The sequence below is a fragment of the Perca flavescens genome, chromosome 18 (genome assembly GCF_004354835.1).
Source record: "Perca flavescens isolate YP-PL-M2 chromosome 18, PFLA_1.0, whole genome shotgun sequence".
Lineage (NCBI taxonomy): Eukaryota > Metazoa > Chordata > Actinopteri > Perciformes > Percidae > Perca > Perca flavescens.
The window spans coordinates 18,554,721-18,571,647 of NC_041348.1; the positions used below are offsets into that span (position 1 = coordinate 18,554,721).

Consider the following 16,927-nt stretch of genomic DNA (forward strand, 5'->3'; position numbering starts at 1 on the left):
ATTACCCCTACTAGTGCCCTTTATATATAAAGGGAGCTACTCCCTACTATGGCCACGCCAAGACCCGGGCTATTGAAGGGCATGTCTTGGCGTGGCCATAGTAGGATTCGTAATATTGTGAGCGGGGGGCCGTGAGCACCGAGCAAGCAGGTACAGTAGCGAGTTGTTGTCTATAAAAAGATGGATAAAGCAAAAAAGCTGTCGGGGGCTAAAAAATAGAAAAAGAAAAAGGGAAAAGAAGATAGCATGTCAATGGATGCAACAGCAGTTAAATAAGTGGATGGTGAAAGGCAACAGGTAGGATTTTAAAGTGTGACGTCTGTGCTTAGAGGCTTGTAAATATTCATGTTAACAGACTAGCTGGGGATGTAGCAGCCAAATGGGGGTTTACAGCTATCTTAGAATATGCAAAACCAAGGTTGCTGAGCTGAAAACTGGAGAATATAAGGTAGCATGTACAATAAATGACAATAATCTGGAATACATAACTAATGCAATAACTCTTGTTTACCATGGAATCATTAATATATTTTGTTTTACCATTAGCTGTCAGGCTAGGCCTATAGTTACATCTGTTGGGTGACATGGAAGCTGTAATTACAGGGGTCTCTCTCTCTCTCTCTCTCTCTCTCTCTCTCTCTCTCTCTCTCTCTCTCTCTCTCTCTCTCTCTCTCTCTCTCTATTTAAAGGTCTGTGCTAAGTGGCTCTCCATATTTGTACTTTTTAAAATACAAAATGTGAATGTAATTTCAACAGCAGCACAACCGTACTGCATAATAGTTATAGTTATTTAGTTAGTAATAATTTAATTTAGGCTGCTACATTTACCAGTGAGTTCATTTCATTCAGGTGTGAGGATGGTGGATCAGGAAAGACAGGGGAAGGCAACCGGTAGGTCTAGCATTAGGTTGAAGTGTAGGGGGAGCTACTTGATACCAACAGATTAATTTCTTCATATTATTAATATGGAACAACTAATATGGAAAATCAATTATATAATGTTTGTTTGACAATATGTCTTAGTGGAGAAGAACACAGGCAAGGAGTGAATGAGACAGACATGAGGTGGGCAATGGCATCACGTAGAGATGAGACCAGTGATGACATCAGGTAGGAGTTCAGTTAGTTAGACCACACAAAACTAAATGTCCAGTATGGTTTGAAGTTCTGTTGACCATCGTATTCACTGTGTCCTTTTTGGGCAAAAAAATAGTGCAGACAGAGATGGAAAATATAACTATTAGCCTATGTCTGACAGCGGGGATGTAGGAAACAAATCAGAATGCAAATTTAAACCTCTCCAACGCATATGCTCGAAGCCATCAATAATGATTTATTTATTGTAATGAAAATTCAGTACAAGAAAAAAGTGGGCTACAATAATGTGGTTGCCACCAGGCAACTATAGATTACTGTATACTAATGTATACTATATTCTCCACAACAGCCATTATTTGAACATGCTTCTGCCTCTGTCTTTCTCCCTCCTCCTTATTGTTCCTTTCTTTCAGAGAGCCCGTGTCCTGCTTCCCAGAGGACAGCATCTATGGCGTTTCTCCCCCACAGGTCGACAGAGAAAGCCGCGAGGAGTTTGAGAGCCATGTGGTGACGGGTCAGGGTCAGGTGAGGGTGCTGTGCAGGGACGACATGTTGATGTACAGGGAATACGTCAAGAACAGATACATGTGAGACACAGACATCAAGAACTGGATCTCTGTTACCAATGTGCAAATCTAGATTATCAGATCCAATGCTGGGAGTATACTGTCCATAATGTTGCATGTACAACCCATGTGTCCTGTATTTGGACTCAACTATGCGGTTTGATTTATTTTTATTTTTTAACTAAGTCATGTGTGTGTTTTACAGTAATAACTTCAAATGTTATTCAGTTATGTTAGTTTTGTTTTTATTCATTCAGACTTGCCTCATATGGTGCTTTTTATTTGTTTTTTTTCCATTTAAATTTAGATTGAAACTCTTTTAATTAAATTGTGTTTGTTTTGAACGTGTAAATTGATATACATTTTGACTCTTAAAGGTCCCATATTATGCTAATTTTCAGGTTCATACGTATTTTGGGTTTCTACTAAAACATGTTTAAGTGCTTTTATGTTCAAATATTTGAATATACCTGTATTCAACCTCTTTCTGAAATTCTCCGTTTTAGCGCCTGTCTCTTTAAGCCCCCCCTCTCAAAAAAGCCCACTCTGTTCTGATTGGTCAGCGTTTTCTGGTCTTCCACATCTGCACTCTCGGTGTCTCTGCACCATCATTGCAGCCGGGGAATGACTGTAACAGCACAGTAGCTGCACTTTCCACCTACATATAGTATATTCTAGTTGTGACATCACAATCGTACGGAAGTCCTGACGGCTCGTTTATAGGCACAGTTTCTGAATATGGGCTGTGTGCATTTCTCTATGAATTCAGCATTTTGATACTTTCACAGTATTTATATAGCACCTCGACCTGCTTTATAATTAAAAAAAAGACTTTTTTTTTTTTTTTTTTTACAATATGGGATCTTTAAGTATTTTGAATCTTAAATGTTATAAACAATATTATTATATAATATGATGGCAGGCCCAGAGATGATGACTATGACTTATGATGTTCTTTAAATTCCACCTCAGATGTGCTTTGAGTTTTGATCTTTGTTTTTAATTTATTCTGTTTAACCAGGATATACATTGTTTTTCCTAAATTGCTCTCAAAAAACTATTTGGAACAATTGGCTTGCATAATTTAAGTCATGTACTGTAAATGTATATCCAGGTCATTTTCTTTTTTTTCTCACATCACTGATACTTTGATATTGTGGTTTTATCAAACCTCATTCTTAGTTTACAAAGCTGCACACCGATTTTGTTTTGTCTAAATGCATTTATTTAATGTCATCTGATTATGACCGGTAGTTCTAAATTAAACATGTATTTACAGTATAAACATGATGTGACATTTGGTTGATTCTACACTGTTCTTTTCCCTCTTTGCTCCTCTTAATATATTTCTGTGCTCTATTTATTGTTCTTCACAAAAAATTATTATTAATCCTTTCATGCAACTTCTGTAAGTGTTCTTCATCCCTCCTACTCTCTATTGTCTGTCGCATTTCTTTTTTATGTATTTTACTTAAAAGAGTCTCTCACCTCTTAATCTGTGTGCTTTAGTCCTCTTTTGTTGTTTGTCCCCATTTGTAAATTCAAGGCTGTGATCCCTGCAGCGAGGGAGTTACAGTGGGTCAGACACATTTATAAGACAATGTGACTGTTCCTTTTGTGACTGATTCACTTATTTGATTTTTTCAGGTGCGATAGTGTGTCTGAGTGAATACAACTGCTTCTTTTGTGAGTAGCAGAAGTAGACATTTTTGGGCTAAATTGAGGTGTTGCGTCTTGCGGCAGTGGTTAGCACTGTGGCCTCACAGCAAGAAGGTTCTGGGTTTGAATCCAGGTCGTTCCAGGCCTTTCTGTGTGGAGTTTGTATGTTGTCCCCATGTTTGCGTGGGTTTCCTCTGGGTCCTCCGTTTTCCCCCAATCAAAAAACATGTACTAGGTTCTCCAGTCAGTGCCCTTGATGAAGGCACTGGCTCAAATCTGGAATTGGTCCCTGGGCGCTGTAAATGGCTGCCCACTGCTCCCTTGAGGGATGAGTTAAATGCAGAGAATGAATTTCACTACATGCATGTGACAATAAAGTACCTTTACAGTAAATGTATCCCTGCAATGTATTCATTCACCTGTCAAAGATACATTTCATCCCCATTTTCCAACTCCATAGTCTTGTACTGCACATCCATTTTCCTCTCTGTTGAACCATAACCATCCACTATACTGTACGATCTTCCATGATTAGAATTTTCTCTGTCTCTGCTGCTTCATTATTGGCCTCTTCTCGTTCTAATTAAATACATCTTTTTCCTGAGCAAGTATCTTTATAGGGGATTAATGTAAAGGGTATGTTTGTGTATGAGCATGTGAGAGCATGTGTGCACTCTTGAAAATGAGAACACGGCTGTTTGTATCTGCCGGCTGTGGGACTGTAGGGGGTTAGGTGCTTTTTTTGAAGGGAAAAGAGATCTTTGTGTAAGGCCCTGATTTTCCTCATGTTTTTATGCTTCTAATGGCCGGTGTCTCATTACATTGAAACCTCTCAGCACACATGGGTATTGATGAATAACTGTATCTAGTCACTGATATTATTTTTGGTTTTCCACAAAAATAACTGAATGTGTTTGTGTGGTGCAGTGCTTTTATTTAGGTGGACATTCTTTTTCTTTGGTTTAGTCCATCATAGACAACAGGAAATGATTCTGAGATGTATTTTGGTCCTGTGTGTGGTTAGGTACAGTATCCGCCTAGGTCTCTGACATGAGTCACTAGGCACTTCATGTGACCACTTAGCTTATGAATGTAGACAACCCTCTCTCCACTGACAAAAGGTGGCCAAACAGCTGTTGCCTGGAAACCAAAACTGGTTACCATATTGCCATGCTGCTTTGAATTTCCCCCTACCTTACCCTGTCTCTCAACATTTCATCCATTGTTTTATCAACATTTAATTGGTGCATAAGACAGAAATACATGTACAACAGTTTTGGTAAGATATGTTGTTGCCTCATATCAGTCCTTGCATCATAAATGTAGCTTTATTTGGCAATAGAGAAAATAGAGATCCTCCAAATAACTGACTGCAACCGTTAAGAAATCTTCTTCAGATTTATTTAAACTTCATGTTCATATGAATCACAATTGTCCTGAAGAATAAAATTGTAAAAAAAAACATTGTGGCAAATAAGAGCAGAAAATTAACTTAAAGGTGGGTTTGTATATTACAGGAACATGAGAAGAAAAGATCTGAACTTTCAAAATGTTTTAAACCGAGGAAAAGAAGTGATGTTTATAGCCAAATATACAAAGAGTAACAGCAGTACAGTTTAATCAGTACCTATTGGTTTTAACAAGATGTTTGTTCCTAGGTGAACAACATTTACCCAACATACTGGTCTGTGTTTCACCTTAGTTGTGGTGTGTGTCAGTCTGAGATAACTTTTTGCAGGTATGCAAAACACACAGTACTTAGAAACTGATCAGGTTCTGCATGTTAGAAAGCAACTTGGTGCTGAACTGAGGTTGTTAAGATACTGTACCATCCCCAGAGTTAGATCACAGCTTTTTGTGCATTAGCTTGTCAGCCAGTCTTCTAGTCCAGACACTCTGTTACGCCTACAGCTCCCTTTATCTCTCCACTCTTGCTGTAACTCTATTACTTTCTTCCGTGGCCACACAACAAACAACATTTTGACTCGTTAAACTACAGCCGTTACTTGTAACATTAATTATGGCAGCCTTCTATTTATGTGAGCTATTGATATTACTTCCAACACAATAATTATCTACAGCTGGCCAAACCTGTGAATGTACTGTTGGCCTACCGTACTATTGTCTACAATTGTTGCCTTAGCAATACATTCAGACAGCTAGCATACTGGCTAGCATGATTAACCCTAAACTAATACACTAGTCAGGGTTAGGGTCAGACGATTAAGACCAAGACTAGTCTAGTTCACCTGAAAAGATATGCATAAGATTAAGAGTACGGCCTCTATTTGTGGTGCTTTTAGCTAGCTAAATCATAGTCCGGCATTCCCATACCTTCCCCCACAACGGTAGCAAAATCATAACGTCAGCATGCTAACATCCTCACACTGACAACTGTTTAGCATTATATTTAGCATGTTCACCATTGCAGTTTAGAGTTTAGCATGCTAACATTTGCCTATTTGCACTAAATAAAATGTACAACTAAGGCTGATTAGAAAGCAGGTATTTGGTCATAAAGCAAAGTATGAATGGATTTCTGTACTAACTTTCATCGCAACCCCCAATATTTGTCGAGATAATTCAGTCTGGACCAAAGTGGTGGACAGACCAACCAACATTGCCTTGAAGCCATGCTGTTTGTATAGCTTTACACTTATTTAACATTTCAAACTACATACAGATACCTAAAGTATCAATAAGTAATGGAATACCGATGATGGTGTAATATGCTTGTCCATATTTGGTACCCTGTCAGTAAGGGTTGCTATAGCAACAGAATGTTTAACTGAAACTAACTGATGGTGGCAGATAACAATATGGGTTGATATTGGTGCATACTGCCAATAACTGCCCACAGATAAATACCATGTTGAAGTACATTAAGAAATGTACTCCTGGCTGTAAGAATAAAGGGGACAGGGAACAGCACGTGGACCATCATGGAGCACTAAATTAAGAGGCTTTAAGGCAAGATGACTCATCCCACATATAATATTAAATGTATGAAACTCTGGGATACCATTCATTTGTTCATTTACAAAAACACACAAGATAACTTTGCAGCAAACTCAGGCTTGTTAAAGCAACACCAAAGCACTTTCCTCTTCGGTCCCCCTACAGGTTGGAAGCGGAATTGTCCATTACCGTTCTCCTTCGAACTACAGATCCGCTACCCGATCTGGCAAACTTGCATATGCGGTTTTAGCCGATCAAGGGCCGCAAAGCGAATGCAGAAGTGCCGTTCACCCTGTTACGAGTTGATGAACCACTGAAACATTACATACATTGGAAAACATTGGAAACATTATTTTAAGGTACAAAATAATCTTTGGTGTTGTTTTAACATTTATGATGTTATTACCTATTCAAGGCTTTAGCACCTTTTTTGTATTGAAGTTTTTACTTCCCAAGTTTTTACTTGAAATTAGGTGACATTAAAAGGTGGTTGACTTACTCCACCTATTCAGTGTGAAACTGAGATGCACCAGGCTTTCAAGGTATCAACAACAAGCTTTACAGAGAGAGAGAGAGAGAGAGTCTGGCAGAGAGTCTCGCCGCTCTCTATCTCTCTTTTTGCCGTGACGTCAAGCGATCGGTCCCCTCTGGTCCATCTCCTCCTCCTCCTCCTCCTCACATTCACCTCCTCGCCGTGCTGAACACCGGCCAATGCTTCACACCACCCCTGCCCTGGGTGTCTGTCCCATGCGTGGGAAGCACAACAAAGTCAAGGGCTTTACTTGAGAGGGTCCAAAGGAGCGAGAAAAACGTGGGCAATCCCTTTTACTTTGAATTTGTATACTTTTCGGACGAGAGGCTTCGATTTCAGCGAAAATCTCCGCTCATACCGTTTTGTCACGGAGGTACGTATTCTAAACTTTTCAAAAATTGTGTTCCAAAAAAATATTTGTTTATGCCGGTTGCAAATGTTTTATTTTATATTCCTTAGTGGATATTAATACTAATACGTATATTATAACGCACCACAATCACACTGTACGTTAATTGAAGTATTAAAACGGATTTGTGAAAGAAGTTATGATGATTAGTGTTGCTGTGGTTTCAGCACCACGGACAGTTCCCGTGCCTTTTGCTGCTGCTGCTTCACTATTATAATAACTTCTAAAGGGAATATCCAACCTAAAACAGAATTTCAATTGCGCCACGCTGATGGTTTGGAAAGGTTAAGTCAACATCTAACAAGCAGCTGTTTGTTTAAGCGCAAAAACCAGAGCATCTAAAGTTTAATGCAGAGAGTTTTGTTTAAAGGAACACGCCGACTTATTGGGAATTTAGCTTATTCACCGTAACCCCCAGAGTAAGACAAGTCGATACATACCCTTCTCATCTCTGTGCGTGCTGTAACGCTGCCTGACAGTTCCAGCATTAGCTTAGCCCAGCACAGATCCTGCAGGTAACTGGTTCCAACTAGGCTGCTGCTCCGAATTGTGACAAAAGTGACAAAATAACGCCAACATGTTTCTATTTACATGTTTTGATTTGTATAGTCACAGCGTGTACAAAAAACAACGTAACATGAGACACAGCCATCTTCTAACTATATTCTCAGACAGGCTTGCTGCGAGCATATCACTCCGCCCAAGTACTATATTCTTCCGCCTGAGAATATAGTTCCCGGTTTGTTTACAGTTAGAAGATGGCTGTGTCTCATGTTATGTTGTTTTTTGTACACGCTGTGACTCTACAAATCACAACATGTAAATAGGAACATGTTGGCGTTATTTTGTCACTTATTCGGAGCAGTAGGATTACTGGAACCATTACCTGCATGTTCTGTGCTGGCCTGATGCCGCTGGAGCCGTCAGACAGCCTTACAGCACGCACGGAGATGAGAAGGGTATGTATCGACTTGTCTAACTCTGGGGGTTACAGTGAATAAGCTAAATTCTCAATAAGTCGGCGTGTTCCTTTAAGATATTCCATCTAAATGAGTTGAATGCAGGGCTTTCATATGTATGTGAAATACATATTTTGTTTAGGTATTTACTCACTATAGAGCAGCCCCAAATTGTTGATGAATCTGTCACTACAGTCTGTTTCTCAGCTGTGCAACTCAAATTCACAAATTAAAATTGAGCTGTAGAGCAGATACTATAGAAATTACAAAAATCTTTTGCATGACTCTTGCAGCATATATTCTACAAATAACTATTATCTAAGCCTACTGCTTTTTTATTTAAATTCATCATACTGTAGGTATTGGTAAATGGTGTGCTTTTTTAAATATGAACTTTTGCATTTGGTGCTTGTGTATTTCAGTGAGCAAGTAGACTTACAGGTCAGTTTAAGCTTCACTTGTAGGCAATGATAATCAAACACACTGCTCAAGTCACTGAGCAAGAGACACTGAAGCATTACTTAAAAGTCACTAGTGTAAACAAAATGTGCCTTATCTCATTAACAAACAACTTTACTTGTTCTCCTGCTGCCTACAGGACAATAAGACGACCGCTGCGAGATATGAACAAGTCGCTAGTGGTCAACGAGTCCTTTGTGACCCCTGTGGCTGGAGAAGCTCTCCCATGGATGGAAGCTGATTCTCCAGAGCGCAACAGCAGCCTGGAGTTCTCCACTGCGCCGTTAGATTTCCCCATCAATCCATGGGACATTATGCTCTGCATGTCAGGCACTGTCATCGCCTGTGAAAACGCCATAGTGGTAGCAATTATCTTCTACACACCGACACTAAGAACTCCTATGTTTGTGCTGATTGGGAGCCTGGCCACAGCTGACCTGCTGGCCGGCATGGGATTAATCCTGAATTTTGTGTTTCAGTATGTGATATCCTCTGAGACTATCAGTCTTATCACTGTAGGCTTCCTGGTGGCCTCCTTCACTGCGTCCATCAGTAGCCTTTTGGCCATAACAGTGGACCGTTACTTCTCCCTCTACAACGCCCTGACATACTTCTCAGAGAAGACGCTGCAGTATGTACACCTGATGCTACTGGGTACCTGGGGGGTGTCTCTGTTTTTGGGCTTGCTGCCAGTTCTCGGCTGGAACTGCCTGGACGATCCAGCCTCCTGCAGCATCGTTCGTCCTTTGACCCGGAGCAACGTCACACTCCTGGCCACCTCCTTCTTTGTCATCTTCGTGCTCATGCTGACCCTCTACTTTAAGATTTGCAAGATCGTTTGCCACCACGCCCACCAGATCGCCCTCCAGCAGCACTTTTTTGCCACGTCAAATTATGTCGCAACTAAGAAGGGGGTCTCCACTTTGGCCATCATCTTGGGGACATTTGGCGCCAGCTGGCTGCCTTTCGCCATCTACTGCCTTGTAGGTGAGAAGGAGTATCCATCAGTGTACACCTATGCTACACTGCTGCCAGCCACTTACAACTCCATGATCAACCCCATCATCTACGCCTACAGAAACGCAGAGATCCAGCGCTCCATCTATGTGCTTCTCTGTGGCTGCTTTCAGACCAACAAGGCATACAGGTCCAGGTCACCAAGTGAAGTCTAAAACGGTGCTAGGGCTCTTTTTGTGTGTGTGAGTGTTAGAAAAAAGACAGAGCAAAAAGACAAACCATCCTGTCACCATTGACAATCTGCTTACAATTGACAGTGAATGCTTTTTACGAACACAAAGAGAGTGTTAAGCTAGAAACGTGTCTCTCATGCATCCTGTATCTGCACTTTATTATGTCTCAACACAAGTTAGGATGAGGTTTTGGAAATGCTGTGAACAAGAAAACTTCTGTGAAAAAGACAAAACAAACCTGAGAATGTACTTAAATGAGTAAAAGAATGGAAAATCTTGCACTTTAGTATGTGTTTTTTGAAATGCCAAAGCAGTATTATATAGCCCTCATTGTGTTTAAACGTTTGAACTTGTGAGTACCGTGTGCCATTTTTCTATTTTGTATAGTATTGCCTTTGATGTACATTTTCTACAAGAAGGAATAAAGAATTTAAATCCAGCTTTGGCTCCATCATGTGTCTTTACTGTAGCACTTTTATTCGTCTACTCTCATTGTACCTGACTTGTTTTTGTATTTTTACTTCCTCTTTCCTTCGTTCAAGCCTCTTCCCGCAGAGTGCAGATGGCTCTGTTTGAAGAGACTAATGGCACCTTGAGAAAGCAAGTACCTTGTCCCCGGGAAATATCTTCAATTTACACCTACACACATTTAAATCCTGTTTGCTCTGTCTGCGTGTGTGTGAAAGAGAAAGAGAGGGAGGGAATGAGACAGACATATAGAGAGATACCACAAATGTGTAAAAACGTGCCATGTGGTCAAGTGTGCTTAGCAACTTTGAGTTACTCACCTATGGGATGAGCAGGTGTAATGTAGCTTAACTTACAGCTGACTATTAAAGGAACACGCCGACTTATTGGGAATTCAGCTTATTCACCGTAACGCCCAGAGTAAGACAAGTCAATACATACCCTTCTCATCTCAGTGCGTGCTGTAAGGCTGTCTGACGGTTCCAGCATTAGCTTAGCCCAGCACAGATCCTGCAGGTAACTGGTTCCAACTAGCCTACTGCTCCGAATTGTGACAAAAGTGACAAAATAACGCCAACATGTTCCTATTTACATGTTGTGATTTGTATAGTCACAGCGTGTACAAAAAACAACGTAACATGAGACACAGCCGTCTTCTAACAGTAAACAAACCGGGAACTATATTCTCAGACAGGCTTGCCGCCCAAGTACTATATTCTTCCGCCTGAGAATATAGTTCCCGGTTTGTTTACAGTTAGAAGACGGCTGTGTCTCATGTTACATTGTTTTTTGTAAATAGGAACATGTTGGCGTTATTTTGTCACAATTCGGAGCAGTAGGATTACTGGAACCATTCACCTGCATGTTCTGTGCTGGCCTGATGCCGCTGGAGCTGTCAGACAGCCTTACAGCACACACGGAGATGAGAAGGGTATGTATGGACTTGTCTAACTCTGGGGGTTACGGTGAATAAGCTAAATTCCCAATAAGTCGGCATGTTCCTTTAAGGCTGCAAAAGCCAAATGAACATTTACCGCATATGTTACTCTAATTGGCCTTGGTATATGGTCTCATTGATAAGATATGATGCGCTAATGAAAAAGGTTGTATAGACTGTTGCCTCATTTTTTTTTGTCTCATCCACATCTATAATTGTGATTCAGGAGCAGTCGCAGTCACGTGTATGTGCGTGTGATAAGTGTGTTTGCTCTGGCAGCCTCTGCAGCCACAAACACATCAGTTTATCTGCCAGGCTGTTTAAACAGGTAGTGGGTTGACGGCATCAGCATGCCACACAGGAACTAGTATAGTATCGTGGACCAGAAGACCCACAGGCGTGTTTGGATACATACATGGATATCTTCTCCTTGTAAAAGTGTTTTCATAGCTTTTATAAAATGACATCAGCACACCACTAAATGTTCAATAAAATGTTTTATTTCCAGAATAAAAGATTACATTAACCATGTTCATTGTTAATACATGTTTAATAACATGTATTGATAACACTAATATGCCAGGGAAGATATTACATTACACATATCCCAGTAGGAAAAGCACAGGTGTAAATAATAAAATGAATGATGGTTGAATTTCATTTAGCTGCTTCAGTTTCAGGGTCTGTGTAGTGTGCATGCTGGCTCACTGCCACACTGTCCTTTTTCTACTATAACAAGTCAAAATGTCTGCTGTGAAAAGACATATTTGTTAGTGTTTCATATAAACACAGCTTTAAATCTGTTCAAGAAAGAAATTAAGTCAGCACAGACATAATCCCTACAAGGCCACAGTGAAAATGTTTTTTGTGCGTTCTCGGTCAGTGTAACGCTTATGAGTTCAATTTTCTAAGCACAAACGGACATTTGGAAAAACAGAAAAATGGGTTCAAATATCCAATTTTTCATTTTTTTCCACCTTGACAAATTTAAAAATTGGATCTTTAACCTGTTTTTCCAATCTTCTGTTTTTATTCAGAGGATCAGAAATTTAGAAAATTACAATATTGCGTCTGGGCTCCAATTATTCAATACTGCATTGGTGTTCTCTTCCTCTACTTTGCGGAATATGCAGGTCATTAACTGCATATGGACCAAAAAAACTAAAAACTGATAGACTTTGGGGTCAGAGATGCTTGCAACTGATGCTTTCGAGTGGGGGGGGCGGGGTGTAGCTAGGCGGAACGAGGGAGAGAATACCATTGCAATATTGAATAATTGGAGCTCAGACGCAATTTTGTAATTTTCTAAATTTCTGATCCTCTGAAGAAAAACAGAAAATTGGAAAAACAGTTTAAAGATCAAATATTTTAATTTGTCAAGGCGGATATTGGATATTGGAAACCATTTTTCTGTTTTTCCAAATGTCCGTTTGTGCTTAGAAAATTGAACTGATAAGTGTTACACTGACTGTTCTCTTTTGCTCTTCCTGGCAAAAACTTACCTACTCCCAGCTTTAACCTGCCGTATTCCAAACTGTATCAACTTGGTAAATTCTACTTTGAACATGGCCCACATACACTGACTCTATTATTATTGGACTGAGTGCTCATGTACAGTTGAATGTACTGTAAACTGAGATGCTCCAAACTATACTTAATAAAGTTTAGTATGGGAATAAGACTTTACTAATAACCAACAGGGAAATGCACATGTTACAGCAGTACAAGAAACAGTTTGAGGAGCTATTGAGCAGTTTAAAAATAATAAACATGGTAAAATATAAAAATTCATGACATTCAAAAACTATTTACATTATATACATTACAATACTGTGTAGGCATATATGCAAAAATATATGTGCAGAAGTAAATAATCTGGTAGTGCAAGTCTGCAGGTATGTATATACTGTATACACATACTGATACGGTATCAATGTAACATACACCTCAAAGTATATACACATATTTTATGTAATACAGCAGTAGTATAGCGAGAGAATGCATTTTTCTATACAATAACTTTACTACACTTGATAACTCATTATAGGTCATGTGAAATTAATGTTAATGTTTCTCTAGGTGTGTTTGCTTGTATACAGTGTTTGTTCAAATTTGTTTATGCGCCATGGACCTTTGGATTAGATTTTGGTCACAGGTGAGTGCGCTTCATGTGGGCTCTTTTCACGATGGTTTCACACTGGATTTTTCAAATAACTCTTGTTTTGTCTCTGTTGGGCAGCTCGATTGCACTCAGGTCTCAACAACACCTTTCACACAGCAGCAGTTGACTGCACTTGCTCCTTGTGTGGACCATCAACTGTAATGATGTCCTGTTGTGCAAGCTGTGAAGCCCTCAGTCAGTTTAAGGCTGACCACAAAGTGGGGGAAAGGTGAGAGGTGCTGGAGGACACTAATGGACTGCACACTGCGGCCTGGGCGCTGTGAGAGCAGGAGATGTTTGTTCACCTTGTTATTTTCTCCACCTCAACAGATGTTGCTTTTGATCGCCCACCAAATCAGGCAACCACCTATTTGTACACAGGGCTTCTAAAATGAATTTGTGGCAATACGCTGCTGTAAAGCTTAAATGTCTTACAGTAAATGGCCAATATTTATTTAATTGTACTTTATTGTAAACAAGCCTCCAAGAAATCATATACCCTCCAAGTTGTATGTCAAATACAAGTTCATCTACGTATATACATATTCTGAAAATTATACACCCTCTGAAATAGGACCACACTGGATTTCTATGTTGATCTACTGTTTGTAATGTATGTTTGTGGCAGCCCACTGTTAAGAGCTACACAAGCACACTGCCAGCCTGATGCAAAGTTAAATCATCTGTATATACAGGTGGTGCTGGCTAGTATATGGACTTAATTTTATACCTAATCATTGGACTGATTGGAAAAAGTTACTAAGAGGCCCATTTGGTGTTGATAGTTATGATGTTCACGTCTTCATATACATATTCAGGAATTTATATATCAGCTAAAAGACTGCATTTATTGTGCTTAAGATGTGCTTCTTTCATGGTAAAGCCAGTAAAGAAAAGACATGATCGCAAAATATAATACACTAATACATCTCATAAAACATTTTATCATGTGAAATTAGACTTCAAATGCACACAATTAGGATTCACACACCTTTTATGTATATTGGTAAGGCTTTTTGAATTAACTCATTATTAGATATATAACTGCACTTAAAGGATAAAGCCATATGTTTTAGTCTGAGTTTAGTGTTGCTTTCAGAACACTTTCACACTTCATCGGCTCTCTTTTTCCAGCAGCCAAAGGTGGTCCCACACACTGCTCAGCTTCTTCCTGTTCTTTTTTACTTGTTGCTTCACTAGATCCTGATTTCAGTGACAAGATTTACATTTCAGCATAGTCAGGAATGCACGCCTAATATCTAACTTGCATTTGTCGTCTGTGTCATCTCTTCAGCGGCAAAGTGCACTTTTTATTGTTGCAGAGGTGAATATTAACAACACTGGAATTCGCCTTTCCTTTGATATTACATCCATTAGACTAAATAGGGGCTGGTAGCAGTGTTTGAATTATGTAATGCTTGATCAGTGTAGACCTGAGCAGCTCTCCAGGCAATTACCAAAGTACACAGTCAAATGATTCCCTCATTAATAACATTGATTACAGCGGCGTAGCAAATGCTCTCCCTAGAAACATAACTATTGCTCAGTTAGCCATTAGCTCGATGGAAAAGGCTTTGGTGTTATAGATTACGTAATCACCCAAATTGCTGGTTTTTGCTTCCCATCCTGGGTTGTCATTGCATATTTATATTAAAGTGCTGTCTCAGGAATGTTTGAGTTACAGATGGACTAAGAAAGGACACACACACAAAAATCAATAGTGGCATTAACTTCTGATAGTACTCCCCAATGAGAGAGCAGTGGTGACCAGGAAAAAACCTTGGAAACGCCTACGTGGTGATTATTAGTTTACCATGATGAACACGCAAGCACAGACAAACACAAACACGTACTTTATCTCTTGGAAAAGCAGAGACAAGCCCACATCAGCTATATAAAATCTGCTTTGCAATAAAAAACATCGTCATTTGCCTTTTGTCACTGCCTGCGGCCTGTTCAAACACTGTGTGTGCGAGTGAGTGAGAGAGTGAGTGAGAGAGACACGTTTTGGCACAGGATTGCACTGTATGAATGCTTGTTAGTAGCCTGGAAGCTACCAGGTGCAGTGCATGTGCTGATTGTATTGTGTATTGTACATGCTGTGTGTGCGTGCGTGCGTGCGTGCGTGCGTGCGTGCGTGTGTGCGTGCGTGCGTGCGTGCGTGCGTGCTTGCTTGCGTGCGTGTGTCTCTCCCTCTGGCTTCTCAGAAAACACACTGTGTGACACGTTTCAAGGTACAACGAGCTTAATATGTGTTGTGGACAGCAACACACTCAATGTTTTAGCTTTGTACTCACACTAATTATGTTAACTGTAGAAGTTAAACACATAAAAAGGGCAGAGTATCCCCTCTTATTGGAGACATGTTTAAAGAGGGTAAAAAGCAGGTAAAATGATTCAACCCCAAGAAACACATGTGCAGAGACACTTTTCTGTGAATAAATTCATTTTTCCACTGATTTGTACACATAACGTAACCTCTCTTTAATGTTGATTTAGTGGTGACATGTTTGTGGTACATAGTTTAACATCTAATATCAAATCCTTGAATGGATTCAAAGCAAGAATTTTCAGTCATATAGTACAGTAGTAGTCCATTGTTTTTACAGTGATAGCACATATTTATAGCAGCTATAGGATTCCAAATATAAGGTGCTATCTTGTTTCACTCATTCAACTATTTACACCACAAAACAATAATTAAATTGAATGATTGAATGTGAATTTTGAATTTATACATTAATATGTCTTGTTTGATTCACTTTGGCATTCTCTGCTCTATTGGATATACTGCATTGCCAGGTGAATGGATAAGGGTCAACCTGAGGTGTATCTGTGGATAAGCTCTGGGTCCTTCTGAATGGTCCTGCAGACTACAGGTAACTATTTTAATGTTACTCACACTTTAAAAGTGAGAGGGAATGAAAGTCTCCAGCCATACTGTACAACAATTAATTGTAACTAGTCTTGTTTCAGAGAAGAGGGCTTTGGGATGTTGTCTGAAAAAACTGTGAATGCATCTTCTGAGATATTAAGGAAAAAAACCATAGCAGGAAGTGACCAATCAAAGATCAAACATATCCTAGTTTAATTTGTACAATGTAACACCTATTTAGCTTCAATTTCCGCAATCAGGTCAAAACGACCAAACATTTTAACAAGTTCATTGCAACAACTCAGGCAAGAAAGTATCGTGCCGAATGAAATGTCTTTAATACTTACCCGAGTGAAACAGGTCAGTTTGACCTGGAAGATAATAAGAAGTTGGATGGAACTGCTCAGGTTAAACATGTCTGTTTTGTAAAAGCTCTGGTGCACAACTGAATGTGTCTGCCACCAGGTCACTCACTGTGCTACTTCTACAGGCTCTCCATTACTCACACCTTAATGCAGCCTCATTACCTATTATCAGCTTACCTTGTTTGATACTTTTCTACTTTCCCTCACACTCAATGAACCTTCCCACCTCAGACTAGTTTAACCTTCATAACATGACACTTATAACAAATTAACTCTCCCCCATATCCCCCA

General features: G+C 39.6%; 2 protein-coding genes across 2 annotated transcripts in view; both read left to right on the top strand.

Annotated features, from left to right (window-relative positions):
- fig4a (FIG4 phosphoinositide 5-phosphatase a) overlaps window positions 1-2,098 on the top strand; it is a 59,050-nt gene extending 56,952 nt beyond the window's left edge. The window contains exon 24 of the mRNA XM_028605592.1: window positions 1,512-2,098. Coding sequence (XP_028461393.1) covers window positions 1,512-1,689 — 178 coding nt within the window. The 3' untranslated portion in view covers window positions 1,690-2,098. The remainder of the gene's footprint in view (window positions 1-1,511) is intronic.
- A 4,850-nt stretch (window positions 2,099-6,948) lies between these two features.
- Window positions 6,949-10,185, top strand: gpr6 (G protein-coupled receptor 6). The gene is made up of 2 exons (XM_028605984.1): window positions 6,949-7,186; window positions 8,780-10,185. Exon 2 carries the CDS (start codon window positions 8,805-8,807, stop codon window positions 9,810-9,812), a length of 1,008 nt encoding a protein of 335 aa, XP_028461785.1. The 5' UTR covers window positions 6,949-7,186; window positions 8,780-8,804; the 3' UTR covers window positions 9,813-10,185.
- Window positions 10,186-16,927: the final 6,742 nt, after the last annotated feature.

Excerpts from the sequence above, each read along its gene's own strand:
- gpr6 (XM_028605984.1), top strand. The coding sequence starts at position 8,805 with ATGAACAAGTCGCTAGTGGTCAACGAGTCCTTTGTGACCCCTGTGGCT.